This window comes from Callithrix jacchus, chromosome 3, assembly GCF_049354715.1.
Source record: "Callithrix jacchus isolate 240 chromosome 3, calJac240_pri, whole genome shotgun sequence".
NCBI classification, from domain to species: Eukaryota; Metazoa; Chordata; class Mammalia; order Primates; family Cebidae; genus Callithrix; species Callithrix jacchus.
Genome location: NC_133504.1, coordinates 8,453,871 through 8,469,358, shown reverse-complemented (window position 1 = coordinate 8,469,358; position 15,488 = coordinate 8,453,871). Strand labels below are relative to the sequence as shown.

The following is a 15,488-nucleotide window of genomic DNA, read 5'->3' as shown; positions in this document are numbered from 1 at the left end:
CCCCTGGAAAGCCAACCCTGCTTCCAAGTAGTTAAAAAAAAATAACCTGCAGAGCCACCATACGCATCCCTCAGCCATCTGTCCAAGGGTCTGTGACCCTCTACAGAGAAGCTGGCCACCAATTCTCTGCTGTTGTGCAGGCCAGCAGGCTGCCGGTGAGGCCTGCCAGGCTCACCACATGCAGCAGAGCCCTGAATCTCAGGGACGGGCAGTGTGGCCACTCCTTGCTTCCCTCCGTGGCTCTCTTTGGAACTTAAGAGACAAAGTAGGAAATTGGGGTAGTTAAATCGGATATTTTTCTTTCCAGCTGTTGATGACAAAGGGGAGATGACGCCTTCTGACCAACTTTCTTAATTACCAGCTTTCCTCATAAGCACTCCCCAGGCTATGTCACTAAGCAGAATGGGACATAAAATCTGTCCTACCGTACGGGTATTTGGTGTCCAGCTTATTCTCTGCCGTCCTTCTCCAAGGCAACAGGTCATCACTGCACCCATTTGGCATCCCATTGTACCCGATCCCCACAATCTTGTTTTCTGAATTCACGATGCAGGCGCCGACCTAGAAGGAAACATGCCCAAAGGCTTGGTGCCTGCAACTGGCTGGTCTGTCTCTGAGGAAGCAGGGAATGAAACCAGGGGACTGCAGGACTCAGAACAGATGCAGGGCTGCTGCAGGTGCTGAGAGCTGTCAGTCTCCTTGCCTGTTTTTGTGGCAGCTCCCGCAAGCCAAGGAAAGTGCAACCCCGGTCCCAGAAGGGGCACAAGAGGCAATTAACAATGGCATGGGACAATTTTCTGTCTCACAGGAAGAAGTAAGCTTGTAGAAATGCAGCACAAAAGGCAGACTAACACTGTACTCTTTTTTTTTTTTTTTGAGACAGAGCATCACTCTGTCTCCCAGGCTGGAGTGCAGTGGCACGATCTCGGCTCACTGCAACCTCTAGCTCCTGGGTTCAAGCGATTCTCCTGCCTCAGCCTCCCAAATAGCTGAGACTACAGGCATATGCCACCACACCTGGCAAATTTTTGGTATTTTTAGTAGATACAGTGTTTCACTGTGTTAGCCAGGATGGTCTCCATCTCCTGACCTCATGATCTGCCCACCTCAGCCTTCCAAAGTGCTGGGATTACAGGCGTGAGCCACTGCACCTGGCCGACGCTACACTTTTAAGTTGACAGATGTACACTGAGTCTCCCCTTTCTGCTCATGTGCAGGAAACTCTCTGCCTGTGGGTATCTAAGCATACTCCTATGAAATTCATTTACCTGGGAATTTGGATCTTTGCTTCTCTGTGCTGATAAGAAGGCCACAGCCATAAAGTACTCAGGCCATTCCAAATAGTCATCCCGTTTCTTGCAGGAAACTTCACTCATGTTGGATCTAGAAGGAAACCATGGCAAAACAGAAGTTGAGAGAAGCATTTTAGTAAGTCTGTTTTCCAGTTCAACCCAACCACACTGAATCTTGAAACCTCTAAACATGGGCAACTTCAGCCACAGTATCAATCAGAAATCACAACACATGGACCCTAAACAGTCTCTGGTCTTAAGTAAAAAATCAAGAAATTTCATATTTCAGAAATCTGAATTTGGCACCTATAGCTTCACATTCCCAAATATTTCACGTATTTCCTGCTTTCTCATAGGATTTTTTTTAAGTTACTACACATGCTGGCCTACAAATTGTTCTGTTCTTTACCTCTCTCCCTTAAAAAACAGAGTCAGCACAAGGGAGGGTGGAAAAAAGAAATATTTATTGATCATCTATAGATTCCAGACGTTGTTAAAGCTCATTACACATCATGTCACTCAAGCCTCACCCTGGATAAGGTAGACAATGCCATCCCATCTCACAGAGACTCAGAGAACCACGAAGGATTATTATCCATGCCAGATGGATTCAAAGAAAACATCTGAAGCCTTCCCAACTCTGATATTAACCAGATAATTTTTCCCTTCCCTTTCCCTCCTTACCCCAGATGGGATAGAAGTTGTAAGGCTGAGTAATGAATTACATGAGAAGAAACTATGAAAAATGTCAAGTGCTACTCTTAAAGCCAGGTTTTTGGAATGTAGGCTTCACCAGGGCCAAGCACAGGCCGTGTCTACAACACGGAGAGCCCACGAAGGGGGTCCTAGAACTTCAGGGGAGTGGTCCCTTTCAAAAGGAATGAAACAAGGGCAAGGAAGGAAGACAACACAAAAACGGGGTGGGTACCACTGAGAAATCTTGAGAAAGGCGAGGAATGCGGTCTAAAAGAAGGCAAGCATTTCCCAAAGCTTCTGCTTCAGGCTCCACACTGGAGGTTTACACTACCGTGCAGGGCAGCAGTGCCTAAGACCAGGATGCAGTGGAGAGTCGGTGCTGGGAACCACGGCCACCCACTGAAAATGCTGCCCCAAATCTGAGAAGCCTGGCAACCCCCTTAACGGGAAAATACAGATGTTGGATCAGCCTGGTTTCCCACCTGGCTTAAGGGGACCATCCATCATCGCTGTGGGGTGCTAGAGAAGGACCTACTAAATAGGAGCCAGGGGGCAATGGAGGGGCGCGGGAAGGGCAGGAGAGGGAAGGAGCCTGTTAGTCGTCTGGGCGCCTTCCCTGGCGTGGCTGAACGCCCACTGGAACCCTGCGAGGACTGAGGCCCAGCTGTAGAAACAGAAAGAACAGAACCTCGGATACAACGATTCGGAAAGACACACCTGGTCACCGTCCCAGGCACAGCCCACGCAGCCGGAACCCCCTCAGCCCTGATCCAAGGCCTACACTCGCATTCCCACCCACACACGGGCAGGAAGGGCTGCGGTGTTCAGGTGCCCAGCACCACCTCCCGGGGCACTCCCGAGGGGGCCGGCCTCGCACAGGCCGCAGCGCCCGCCGAGAAATCCACCCCGGCGTGACTGCGGGGACCCCGAGCGCTCCCACTCCCCGCGACTCTCGGATCTAAAGGCTGAGCGCGGCCGAGACGCCACAGGGTCCGCCGCCCCCGCCCCCGGCGCCCCGCGCCCCGCACTCGGGATGGCGCCACGCAGCGGTGGCGAGGGGCGCGCGGGCCGCGTACCCGCACTGCCGGCCCCGGCCCACATACGGTGCGGGCTCTGAGCGCAGGCCGGTCCGTGTCCCCGTCGCCGCCGCGTGAAGGGAAGGAAGTCGGGAGAGGGGGCGGCGCCGCTGCGGGGCCGGAAGAGGGCCGGGCGCTCCCAGGACTGCAGTCGCCCGGGGCCCGGAGCGGGGCGGGCCGCACCCAGCAGAGGCGCTGCTCGGCGTCGCCGGCCCCTCGCGGTCCCCGTGACGCAGCCGCGGTCCGGCCGGCCGGCGGTGATCAGGGCCCGAGCACAAACCACTCCCCGGGTGCCAGGCCGCCCCGAGGTCGGCCGCTGCTCTCGCGCGGGGCGCTCCCGGGCCTGACTGCAGGACCGTCGGGGGCTGCTCGGTTTTGGTGGCGGTGATGATGGTGAGGTTTTCCCCGCCAGCCGTGTTCCGTCAACTCCTCAGAGCCGTGGCCGTGGAGATTCTATGTGATTAAAAGACGCCCCAAGAATCTAGTGGCGTGAAACTGGCGGGTGGGAGGTGGGGAGGGCTGGTTTGGGTCCCGAGTGAGCCCGCTGTGTCGAAGCGTCCCCGCGGGTACCCTTGGCCGGTGGCTGGGTCATAGTTTCACACTGGGTCCGGCGGGGGCGCTGCGCCTCGAGGCATCTGGCTGCGCCTGACCGCCTTGCAGCTTCTGCTCAAATTGTGCGGAAGGGCCTGAGGTGTTGGCTAAAGCCTGCCGCCCCCGCTCGACCCCTGTCACCGCGTGTCACCCCGACTGCACGTTACCTCCTGGTGACGCTCGCCCACTGAAATTGTGCACATTTTGTTGCAGTTGTTTCCAAGATCAGAAAAACAGGGCACAGGGCGATAAGAAAGACCGTCAGTGGCGTTTTGGAGTCGTCTGCCCCAAGCAACTCAATCTGGTTTTCGTGAACTTCGTTCCCTATGCAGGAGTCTAGCCACTCACAGTGGTTCCAGCATATTGAATGAATGACAGCAGAACCCCTTTCTATTTCACTCGGGACTTGAGGGTGCTGTCAGCGCTCTATAAATACGAGCTACTATCATGATCAGTTCTGATCTGCACTTCCCAGATTTGAACTGCTATTCCAAACAAGAGCGTGTTAACTGTATTAATTTAGCCTAACGGAGGAAGAATGATGAGAGTAAACAGTTGGTTCTATCTAATTTCTCACTACAGCAGACACATCATTCTTCATCTCATGGTCCAGCTTGTAGATTCAATAATTAAATTATGTACTGCTCTTGGTGGATGCCGGGAAAGCAAAAGGGAGAAATACTTCATCGTTAACTATAGATTTTTTTTTTTTTTTTGCCTTGATAAGACTCAGTCTTGAAAGAGCCACATAGATTAAGATGATGATTTTTAATGTCAAGTTGACTTTATGTGGCTGTCTTCTTGCCACTAAACTGTGTTATATCTCCTGGGCCCCTGGTTTCCCTCCCCCTCCCAAATCCACTGCTTGGTCTTTGTCTCACTCCTCCACAGTCTTCGGGTCTTCGTCGATCCATTTCTCTCCTTACCAACCTACAGCCCATACATCACCAATTGCTGCTGGTCCTTCACCCACAACATCGTTAAGCTTTCTTCCTTCCTCTGCTCGGTAAAGACTGTCATACATAATTTAGTTACTTCTCATCATTCTCCATTTTGGTCAACTCACACACTACCCTCTGCCATAAATTCAAGCTCTTGCTTGCTGAAAACACGTTTCCCTGAATGTTCTGCATTTCACTGAAAGTCCCTCATCTTAAAGATGACATCATTCATAATACAGGAAACCCTCCTGGTTCAGAGTTTCACAACTTGAGGTTTCAAATATTCTGCACCAAGAGTGAAACCACACAGCCAACGGGGGAAAAATACATTCCTCAGTATGTCTTTCTCATTAACACCTTGTAACTCCAAGTGTAACTGTAGGTGTTAAATCTCTCTTGTTAATACCTTGTATTTCGGTTTAAAATTGAGGATCTTTTTCCACCTTCTGCAGATACAGAGGTTGGGTATATGTCCAGCCCTCTCCAGATTGCCGTTCCTCGAGGACCTCACAGAGGTTGAACACAGTCAGCACATTGCTAAGGACTGTTGTCTTGGTCCTTTTGTTTATGGGGCTTCAGGTTATCTATGTCTGGTCTAGAGCATAGCCGGGAACATATTAATATTTCGGTGTGCCTTAGGTGGGGGATCCCACTTAAAAACAGAAGTCGAGGTAAGGTTCTTCCAGGGCCGCCTCAGAAGAGGGGTTGATGGCATTTGCAAATGTCTGCCCTACCAAGATACTGCCTGCCGCTTCTTTCACCTCCTCTGCCTGCCGAGGTAAGGATGTGACTTCTAACTGGGGAAACAGAGGCAAGGAGTCAGGAAGGTGGCCAATCTGTCCATCGAGCTTGTCATGAGAGAAAGGCCACAGGCCTTGGAGTCAGACTAGACTTTGAACCTTATTCCTTACAACCCAAGTGACCTTAGCAAGCTCTTGGAGTCTCTGCAAAATCAAAAATATTCATTTTTTTTCTTTTTTTTTTTGAGACGGAGTTTCGCTCTTGTTACCCAGGCTGGAGTGCAATGGCACGATCTCGGCTCACCGCAACCTCCACCTCCTGGGTTCAGGCAATTCTCCTGCCTCAGCCTCCTGAGTTGCTGGGATTACAGGCACGCGCCACCATGCCCAGATAATTTTTTGTATTTTTAGTAGAGACGGGGTTTCACTGTGTTGACCAGGATAGTCTCGATCTCTTGACCTCGTGATCCACCCACCTCGGCCTCCCAAAGTGCTGGGATTACAGGCTTGAGCCACTGCGCCCGGCCGAAAATATTCATTTTTTGATTAATTCCCTACCATGTGCTAGGTGCTGCAAATACCGTGATGGATACTGTAAGCCAGTTCTTGCCCTCACATTCCCCTCTCCCCAAATAAATACAGAGAAAAACTGAACCTCATTGCTGGCCCAGCGAACATGTAATTGTTGTTATAAACTGCCTGTTCTTCATTTGATGGTTGTCAGGACCAAAACCTTCTTTTCATAACTTAACAACTGCACTTAGAGGCAAAGTGCCACTTTGACTGGTTTTCAAAGGAATAATTGTTTATGTTTCCATTTTAAAGTGCAAACTAGAAAGAACTCTTTAAATCTTAAGAGATGACTGTAAGTCTGTTAAATGACAAAAAAGTCAAAATGAATATTCTAGAAAAAAATAAATACGTGGTCTTATCGATACAGTACAGGTTGAGCATCCCTAACCTGAAAATTCAAAATCAAAATCCTCCAAGATCTGAAACTTTTTCAGCGCTGACACTCCCACAAGTGAGAAATCCATACCTGACCTCATGTGATAGATGCACAAAATTGTTAAAAATATTCTATCAAAGTACTTTCAGGCTATGTATATAAGGTGTATATTAAACATAAAGATTTGGGTCCCATCCCCAAGATACCTCATTATATACATGCAGATATTCCGAAATCTGAAAAAAATCTGAAACCTGAAACACTTCTGGTCCTAAGCATTTTGGAGAAGGGATATTCAACCTGTATATACATTTTTGTATGTATGTTAGAGGATGGGATCAGTTGCTTTTGTTCAATGAACAGCATACAGACTGCAAATTGACGTGAGAGAGCGTTCCTATCAGAGAAAAATCTGATCTCTAAATAGGGTTTAAAGGATCTTAAAAAAGGATCTCTAAATAGGATTTCTGTTACGCGTTGAACTCAACAGTTACCTTTGCTCAACAGTTACCTTTACATCTTCAAAATTACAGTGAAGGGCCGGGTTCATCGTAATGAACTCACTCCTGTAATCGCAGCAGAGTGGGAGCCCAAGGTGAGAGGATGGCTTGAGTAAGGAATTTGAGACCTGGGCCATGCGAGACCCAGTCTCTACCAAAAAAAAAGTTTTCAATTAGCCAGGTATGATGGTGTATTCCTGTAGTCCCGGCTGCTCAAGAGGCTGAGGAGGGAAGATTGCTCGAGTCCAGAAGGTTGAGGCTGTAGTGAGCTATGCCTGCACCACTGCACTCCAGCTGTGGCAGAAGGAGACCCCATCTCAAAAAAAATACGTTTTTTTCACTGAAGATCAATAAGGAAATGTTAACATGGCATATGCACAGAGCCGGGTGTTTTGCTGTTTTATATCAGTAAATACTTGTTGACTAAATAAATGAATTAATAGAAATCATTGTTGTCTGCCCAATTGTTTGGAGCACCTAACTCAAAGAGAGAAGTCTTTGTCTGTGGACTCTGGTTCTACTTCCCTGTCTGCCTCCTTTTTCTCTTTGCGATTCATGGACCTGGAGAGACATCTGATCAGTGAGACATTGGGATTGGTGGGTCAGGGAAGCAGAGTGAACAGAATCATTTTAAGAAGACATGGATCTCAGTCCTAGGATTTGGGACTTGGCCTGAAAATGACCATCTCTAGTACAGCAGAGCCGAAGGCAGAGGGGGAATCTGTCTTCTCCTTCCTGGTGTGATGCTTCTCCCCATGACTTGCTTTGCCTCTACAGAGCTGAACTTGTAGCCTCTTTCATATGTAACTGGTTGAAGTGGATGGAAATTACATGTCTTATTGCTTCTTAAAAGAAAAAAAAACATATAAAATGTAAATCTAAAAGAAATGGGCAATTTTCTCATACCACTTTATATTTCTGTATAAGTTACCAAGTGCCAATCATTCTTACTTTTTAAAATTCACATTTGTCAAGCAGCATGTAAGCTTTCAATGTTGTACAAGAAAAGATAATGCTTCATGTGGAACAGTCACTTATGCTAGTTCTGTGAAAGTGCCGACCCGAAGAGAGTGTATCAGATTGTTGGCTTTATGGAAATGTTAATGATCTCACTAAATTACACCCTCTACTCTGGGGTCACCAAGGAACCTCCTAAATGGTAATCAACAAGGTATTACGGTTCTGGATATAGGATTCTTCATTGACATCAGAGTCCCCACTCGTTTTGTGATGTGTGTTTTAGCTGATGTAGCAAGGTGAATGCCTAAGAACCATTGTAAATGAAAGCCCCTGCAAAACTGGAGTTGGGGGTTAATGGCTCTCATCGCCGCCTGATGTGCTGTGCTGTCCCTCCGCTAACTGGAAAGCTCACTGGGTGTAAGTATTTTAGTATGGCGGTGCACCATGTATGTGTATATTGAGGATAACACCTGTGATTCCACCATGACGACAACAATCTGTTGTTACTTCCATGAGGGAAAAAGTCATCTTCTACAGCAAACAAAATAAGGGAGGAAGCCGATCCTATGTGAATGTCTGTGGACGCTGTTCACAGTAAGAAATTCAAAGCTTTGATTCAGGAGCTGACTGAGAGCAACATTGCAGTACGGAGGCCAGAGTTCTCCAAAGGCTACATTTCTGACAAACCTCTGTCTGTTGCAGTGTTTGACAGACAACTTGAAATGATACAAGTAGGGAGCTCTCACTTTGATCCTAGTAATGCTATCTTCAAATTAGCCCTGGATTGAGTTAAATATCAACCAAAGGGAGTGGAACAGCCCTTGTGAAATCATCCCTAAGAGAATGAGAGAGATTTAATAGTTTGGTGGTTACAGTAACCACTAACCTGCAAGAAAAAATCGATACCTACATAGTGTTAGAATCACACCAAGGGTTCGTGGAGCGGAGCCATTTCAGTGAAGAATAAACCTGGATTCATTAGAGTAGAAAGTCCGAATGTGGTAGGAGGTCAAACATAAATATGCCCCGGGCTCTTTTGTCTGCAAACCCAAGAAGATGCTCTTCTTTCAGGATCCGAGCGTTTTTTAAAAGCATGGAATTTACAGAGCTGGGAAGTGACCTAAGCAGTCACTGAGTCCAGCCCCTTCTTTTTACAGATGAGGAAATAGTGGCCCAGGAAGATGACTTGGCTGGCTCCCGTTCACACGGCTGCTCTGGTGAGATTTCCTCATGCCACGCTGCTCCTGTCCAGCCTTGCAGTCCATGAATCAAAACACAACTGTTTATTGAGCCTTTCTGTGGAAGGCACTCTGCGAAGCCTTCAAGGGACATTTAAAAAAGCTGAGTCAGTCTTCGCCCCATCTCTGTTTGCCGGAAAGTAGATAAAACTGCATAACAGGTTACCATTCAGTGGTTAAGTGGTAATGTAAGACAACAATAAAATAGAGCCATCCTAAAGCAGAATGTGTGTGTGTGTGTGTGTGTGTGTGTGTGTTTTCTACCTAAAAAAGCCCTTTCTTCCCACCTAGGAGGTAGATTATAAAGGCAGGGTTAGTCCTGTTCCTTTCATTATTGCTTCCACTTAGCACAATATTCAGTTTATACCCCAGTTACTGTTTTGGAAGAAGTACAAGATATACACACTGCAAGGAATGGGAGCCTGCACGTGGAGTGAGAGATCAGGCAGAATTACTAGCATCGCAGCCTTGAGGAGGAGAGGCGGCCCTAACTAACCCTGCACAACCCAAGGAGAAGACTCCATCTGTATTTGTTTCTGGACCAAAACCCAGACAAGGAAGAGTGAGTGCCATTTCTCTGGATCCACTAAATATTAAACGTTTGTATGTCCTTAACAAAATCATAGCCCCCAAGAACCATGGAATTTCGGGCAAAGAAACATGCCTACATGCACATGTATATAATCTTTCTGCTTTGTGCTATTCAATTCGACCAGTGTTGAAATTCCTGGGATAACATTACCTTTCGGATAAAGTTTGACTATCTTATTACCCACACAAAAAAAGCGTCACACGAAATCAAGAAACAGGAGCATGTAGTACACACACCCTCCAGGACTGGAGAAGAAGGTGACTCGGTCTGGGTTACAGACGGATAGCTAAAAGCTAAGTCTGGCTGTTGAAAACTAATAATATGTACACAATAAAGCATATGCCCCCATGGAAACTCCTTGTCTTGCCTCCCACTCAGTTAAGTTTTCATATTCATGGCCCCCTGTGAAACCTAGAGAAGTATATTTCCAGAAAGTCTTGGTTTATACCCTGTTAGCCTCCTTGCTATCCTCACAGCAAAGTACAAACGACGTGTATTGGCAAAAGGTGAGATAGTGAGTTCACATGTTAGAGTGTAATCTTCTTATGAAGCCATCTGTTTTATTTGTAACCGTCTGACACTGTTCTAACCAGCTTCTAGGAGCCGGGGGCCAGGATGGAGGAAAAGAACTTTATTTTACAAAAATGGTGGCAAATTCGATTAGAGATTTCGGTGGCACATTAAGCAGGTTATTATTAGACAGAACTGACATTTCACATGCAGAGATATTCTTTACTTGAAAGTCAAGTGTCATTCAAAAGAGGGAGAAATTATTTAGGATTTTTTAAAACATCAAAGAAATCCCCTGAAAACCTATTCTTATAAATGCCTCCATCCGTTGAGGAGTCAGGGCTAGAACTGATGCCTCTGATTTCTCCTTGATGCAAACAATGGCATTAGAATGGAAGGGCTTTGGGGAGTGCTCATAATAGTGGTCAGGAAAGTGGATTCTCCTTTAAATCCGCAGCTAGACCCCAGCGCTGATGGGCCTCGCTGAAGGGCGGTGTGAAGCATGCACAGTGCCCACCGCAAAGCACTCCCTCCTCGCTCCATCCAAACAGAATCACCCTTCTGCTGTATATACAGCTATTGCAGCAGTCACTGAGATGCCTGAAGAGTTTTTCACTGCGTATGCCTTTGGAGGTACGTATTTGGCTCAGCAGAAGCTAAACATTTTTAAGAGCACAGTAAGAAATAGTCTAGAAAACATGAAAGCTTTATAGCTTTTTAGAAAACTTGATGGTCTTGCTGGTACAACTCCCTATGATATGGTTCAGTTGTAATAACAATGGAAAGTGTATCGGTGCAAACTGCTGATAAAACATCAGAAAATGTAGCCAAGGGTCTTTTAAACACATTTAAGAACTGTTCTTTTGAACTGTGCCTTTTAGCCTTGGAAAACCTCTTCAAGATTTTAAACAGGGCCCTGGATGAACTGTAGAGTGAGAACCTGAAATTATCTTGTGCACTGGAATCAATATCAAGCAATATTTTCTCTTTGAGAGAAATTCAATCTGACAGAAGGGAGTAGGAGCAATAAGGAAACTGGGACCCTGAAATGCCTGCCTGAGAAATACGCAGCAAAGCAGTACAAATTAGGTGATGTCACTAAAGGCAGAAAACCATAGTGACAGAATAAAATGTTATCTGAGCTTCAGAATACTTCATTATCACTACCACAGGTCACTAAGCTTCACAAAATACATCCATCAGTCTTGATAGCCATTTGGAGGCTGCCGCTGGTAGCTAGATGGCACAGCAACGAAACACAGCCCCTCCACCTCTGAAAACCAGGGTTCAACAGAGACCTGGGTGCAGAGACCCAAGTTTGTTAGTCTCAAAGTGCTCTCTAGTGGCCATATGAACAGAAAATTTTCCGAAGCCAGGGAGTCACCTGGGGAGAGGATTTACAGTTAAAGGCTGTCGCCGAGCCTGTAATCCCGGCTGTTCCAGAGGCCAAGGTGGGAGGATCACTTTAGCCCAGGAGTTCGAGACCAGCCTGAGCTACACAGCGAGACCCTATCTCTAAAAAATTTTTAAAATCTTTTTAAAAGATTCATCCTGGAAAGCAAGGTAGAGTCGCTTTCCACTACGATCTACATCTCCTGGCTCCGGCGGGACAGTTTAGGAGCAACTTGCCTTTCCCAGCTAGGGTGCTCTGCCCATAAAACACTTATAAATTATTAAACTCAGCTGTGTAATTTCTAGACTGGATATTAGAGGTTTATCAAATTCATTGGGAAGCATTTAAGTTTAAATTAATCCTTGTAGATTTCTAGGAGGTTCATTCATGAGAGGTATTTCTGAGTAGACCATGAGGTATATTTAGCCTGTCCATCTGTGTGCAGAAGCTGTGTGCTGTGCTCCAAAGCCATGTTGGATATAAATGCAACTGTTCAGGGAATGTGATAAGGGCCAGCTGCTAAACTTGGTGGGAGGGAATCATTTCTCAAGGACCCACATATTCCAGGTACAGTCTCTTATTTTATCACTAGTATCATCTAATCCTACAAAAAACTTCTGATGTAAGAATAATTATCCTTTTTTTTTTTTTTTGCCCCCAGATAAGGCAGGTGTTTACAAACTTTACCTGTAAAAGACCAGAGAGTAATGATTATAGGCTTCGAGGGCCACAGGGTCTCTGCATCTCTGCAGTGTCTATGTGTCTACTCAATTCTGCTGTTGTAAAGAAATGAGAGTGGCTATAGCCAATAAAACTTTACTAATGGACTCTGAAATTTCATCTAACTTTCACGTGCCTCAAAATATTGTTCCTTTTTTGGTTTCATGTTAGCCATCTAACAATGTAAAAACCATCCTCAGCTCAAGGGACATGCAAACACGGGCAGGGAGGCCATCAGACATGGTGGCCTGTGCTGGACACAGGCCATAATTTGCTGAATCCTGTGATGAGGAACCAGAATCCCAGTTTGCAGGTCAGTATGTGGTGGCCTCAGTAGTCCAACAGCTCACTGTGGCCCATGTTGAACTGGGAATCATCAGAGGCATCCTCCTGCCCTCCTCCTGCCATGCACACCAGAGTAATGCTCCTCCTCCTGCCATGCACACCAGGGTAATGCTCCTCCTCCTGCCATGCACACCAGGGTAATGCTCCTCCTCCTGCCATGCACACCAGGGTAATGCTCCTCCTCCTGCCATGCACACCAGGGTAATGCTCCTCCTCCTGCCATGCACACCGGGGTAATGCTCCTCCCCCTGCCATGCACACCGGGGTAATGCTCCTCCTCCTGCCATGCACACCGGGGTAATGCTCCTCCTCCTGCCATGCACACCAGAGTAATGCTCCTCCTCCTGCCATGCACACCAGGGTAATGCTCCTCCTCCTGCCATGCACACCAGAGTAATGCTCCTCCTCCTGCCATGCACACCAGGGTAATGCTCCTCCTCCTGCCATGCACACCAGGGTAATGCTCCTCCTCCTGCCATGCACACCAGGGTAATGCTCCTCCTCCTGCCATGCACACCAGGGTAATGCTTTTTTTTTTTTTTTGAAAAAGAAAATTCAAAGTGTACTTCTCTAGGAAGAGCCAAGGCAAAGACAAAGAAAGGAAACAGCACTGGGGGAAACCAATCTGGCACTAAGGAATATGTTCAGTGGTGCCAGGAAGACTACTATTTAGGACTTTATAAAGACTTCTGAATCAGACGGAAAGCACAGGTCCCAAACTCACAAGGCTTGCTATCGTACAGGAAATTCATTAGAAATTCATGGAAACGGAAATTTCAAAGCTTTCAGGTATATATCCAATCACATTCAGCAGTAGGGAAATACATATAATAAGAATTGTTTCTAGGACAGGGTCCCCAATCCCCAGCTAATTTTTTGTATTTTTTCAAGTACAGACAAGGCTTCAGCATGTTGCCCAGGCTAGTCTTGAACTCCTGGGCTCCAGAGATCCACCTGCCTTGGCCTCCCAAAGTGCTGGGACCACAAGCATGAACCACCGCACCCCGCTTTATTTTCTAGAATTTAGATCAGCTTCTACAATGAGCTCTTAGGCTTTTTGGCAAAAGAAACATAGACTTGTTCAGGGGGATGGAGCACTCACGAATGGGATTCATTGCCCTTATAAAGGGTTTGATGGAGGGAGTTTGTCCCTTGGCTTTTCTCCCTGCTGCCCTGTGAGAACACAGCGTTCCTCATCTCTGAAATATGCAGCATCAAGGCAACATCTGGAAAGCACAGAGCAGCCTTTACCAGACACCAAACCTATTCTTGGACTTCCCAGTCTCTAGAGCTGTCAGAAAATAAATTTCTCTTCTTTATAAATTAAAAAAAAATGAAAATGTGGACACTGCAAGTTTGAGATCAGTCAGTTCAGCATTTCTCTCCCTCCTCCTTCTACTAAGGAAGGAAATGCCCTTCTGGCTTAGGGTTGAAGGTAACGATGTAGCCTCAGAGGGAATGCGTTTCGTCCTCGTTGGAATCTGCCCACACAGAAACAGGCCCCGTCTTGTCTCCTGTTGTGGGCATCAATCCCCACTGGCCTCCACTGAGTTGAAAGGCCCCCTTGGCCTCCAGGGGCTCTGTCTTCCTCATTCCAACCGAGATGTCCCTTTGGGTCTGGCTGCCACTTCCACCTCCACTGGCCATTGTCTCCAGCCTTTTCTGCCCGGCTGCAACAGGCAGCCCTGTGTAGCCCTCTGCTGCCCTGCCCACCACACTGGCTGTGTGCTGGGAAGTGTCCCTCATTTCTCCACCACACCAGGAAGGAAGCACAGATCCCTTCTATGAACAGAATGGTGGAAGGGGTGGGAAACTTCCTCACCACACCCAGCTCACTCACTGACCTTCCAGCTCTCAACTCTTCCCTCAGCATAAAAGTCCCTGCACCATAAGATTCCTCTACCTTTTTTTTTTTTTTTTGTAAAAGATAATGTCAGTTTACTCTTGAGAAGTCTTCCATATCTATCTGAGGCCAGGATCTTGATTCTTAGTTTAAAAGCTACTTTTCTTTCTGTCTGTGTCCCCAGCAGCCTCTCTCCTCTACTCTGGATTGTTCAGATCCAGGTTTCACCAGGAAAAGGCAGTGTGATTTTTTTCAAAGGTGTGTGTTTGTGTGTGGGAAGGGGGGTGCCACAGACTTCAGGAGAAAGATATAGACAGATGAATATTCCACAACATTATTCCACTACACACTCTACAAATCCACGCTAAGCATCTCATGTCCCCCGGCATACACTGGTGAAGAAAAACAGACAGGGTCTCCAAAGGAGATTCGCGTGGGTGGGAGTGGGGAGAGACACAGCTGACAAGAAAACAAATTCGCGCGTTTTCATGGCTTGTGAGAAGAGCTGTGAAATAGGATGAAGAGTTCCCATCTATCCAGGGAAAACCTTGTAAAGACGTGAAGGCTGCAGAGAGCTTGACTGGCATCAGGAACAAAACAGTGGTACCCAGAATGGCAGAAACCAAGGGTGAGAAGGGGAGAAACACCGTGGCGTTGGAAGGGACAGTGCTCAGACCACGGCGATGAGAGTGAGCTATTCTGAATGTGGTAGGGACCCGCCACAGGGACTTAAACACCAGAGTGGTGATCACATGCACATGTGTGAAAGGCAGCTTAGCTGCTGGAGGGAGGGCAGAGTGGAAGGGGCCTGGCGAGGGGCAGTTACAGAGTCCAACAAGATAGGTGCAATGGTTTGGACTAGGTGGCAGTGGAGAGGGAGCCCAATGGGCACATTTTAGTAGGCGAAATGAAAGAATCAGACACAGAAATTGGAGGGGTGAGGAATTATGAGCAACTCCAAGAGTCCAGGCTTGAGCAGCTGGGTTGGAGATGGCATTTTCCCAGACAGGGAAAACTGGCCGGGGAATGAAGGTAATGGTCAATAGGAAATCTAGAGTTTTGTTTGGGGAAGATGATGTTTAAGATACTGCCAAGACACCTT

The 15,488-nt window shown here is 47.0% G+C and overlaps 1 protein-coding gene across 10 annotated transcripts in view; it reads right to left on the bottom strand.

Annotated features, from left to right (window-relative positions):
• DCTD (dCMP deaminase) overlaps positions 1-3,155 on the bottom strand; it is a 104,841-nt gene extending 101,686 nt beyond the window's left edge. For 3 of the 10 annotated variants that reach the window (XR_013532789.1, XR_013532788.1, XM_008992414.6), the window contains exons 1-3: positions 3,065-3,155; positions 1,269-1,383; positions 426-561 (exon numbers count right to left, since the gene is read on the bottom strand). Coding sequence is in view for 5 of the 10 variants with exons in the window: in XM_008992414.6 (XP_008990662.1) it covers positions 426-561; positions 1,269-1,376 (244 nt within the window). In the remaining 5 variants the exon portion in view is untranslated. Of the gene's footprint in view, positions 1-425; positions 562-1,268; positions 1,384-2,470; positions 2,653-2,705 lie in introns of all 10 variants that reach the window. The other 7 variants (XR_013532791.1, XM_078366191.1, XR_013532790.1 and 4 more) reach the window with 4 other exon arrangements.
• Between the last annotated feature and the right edge of the window lie 12,333 nt (positions 3,156-15,488).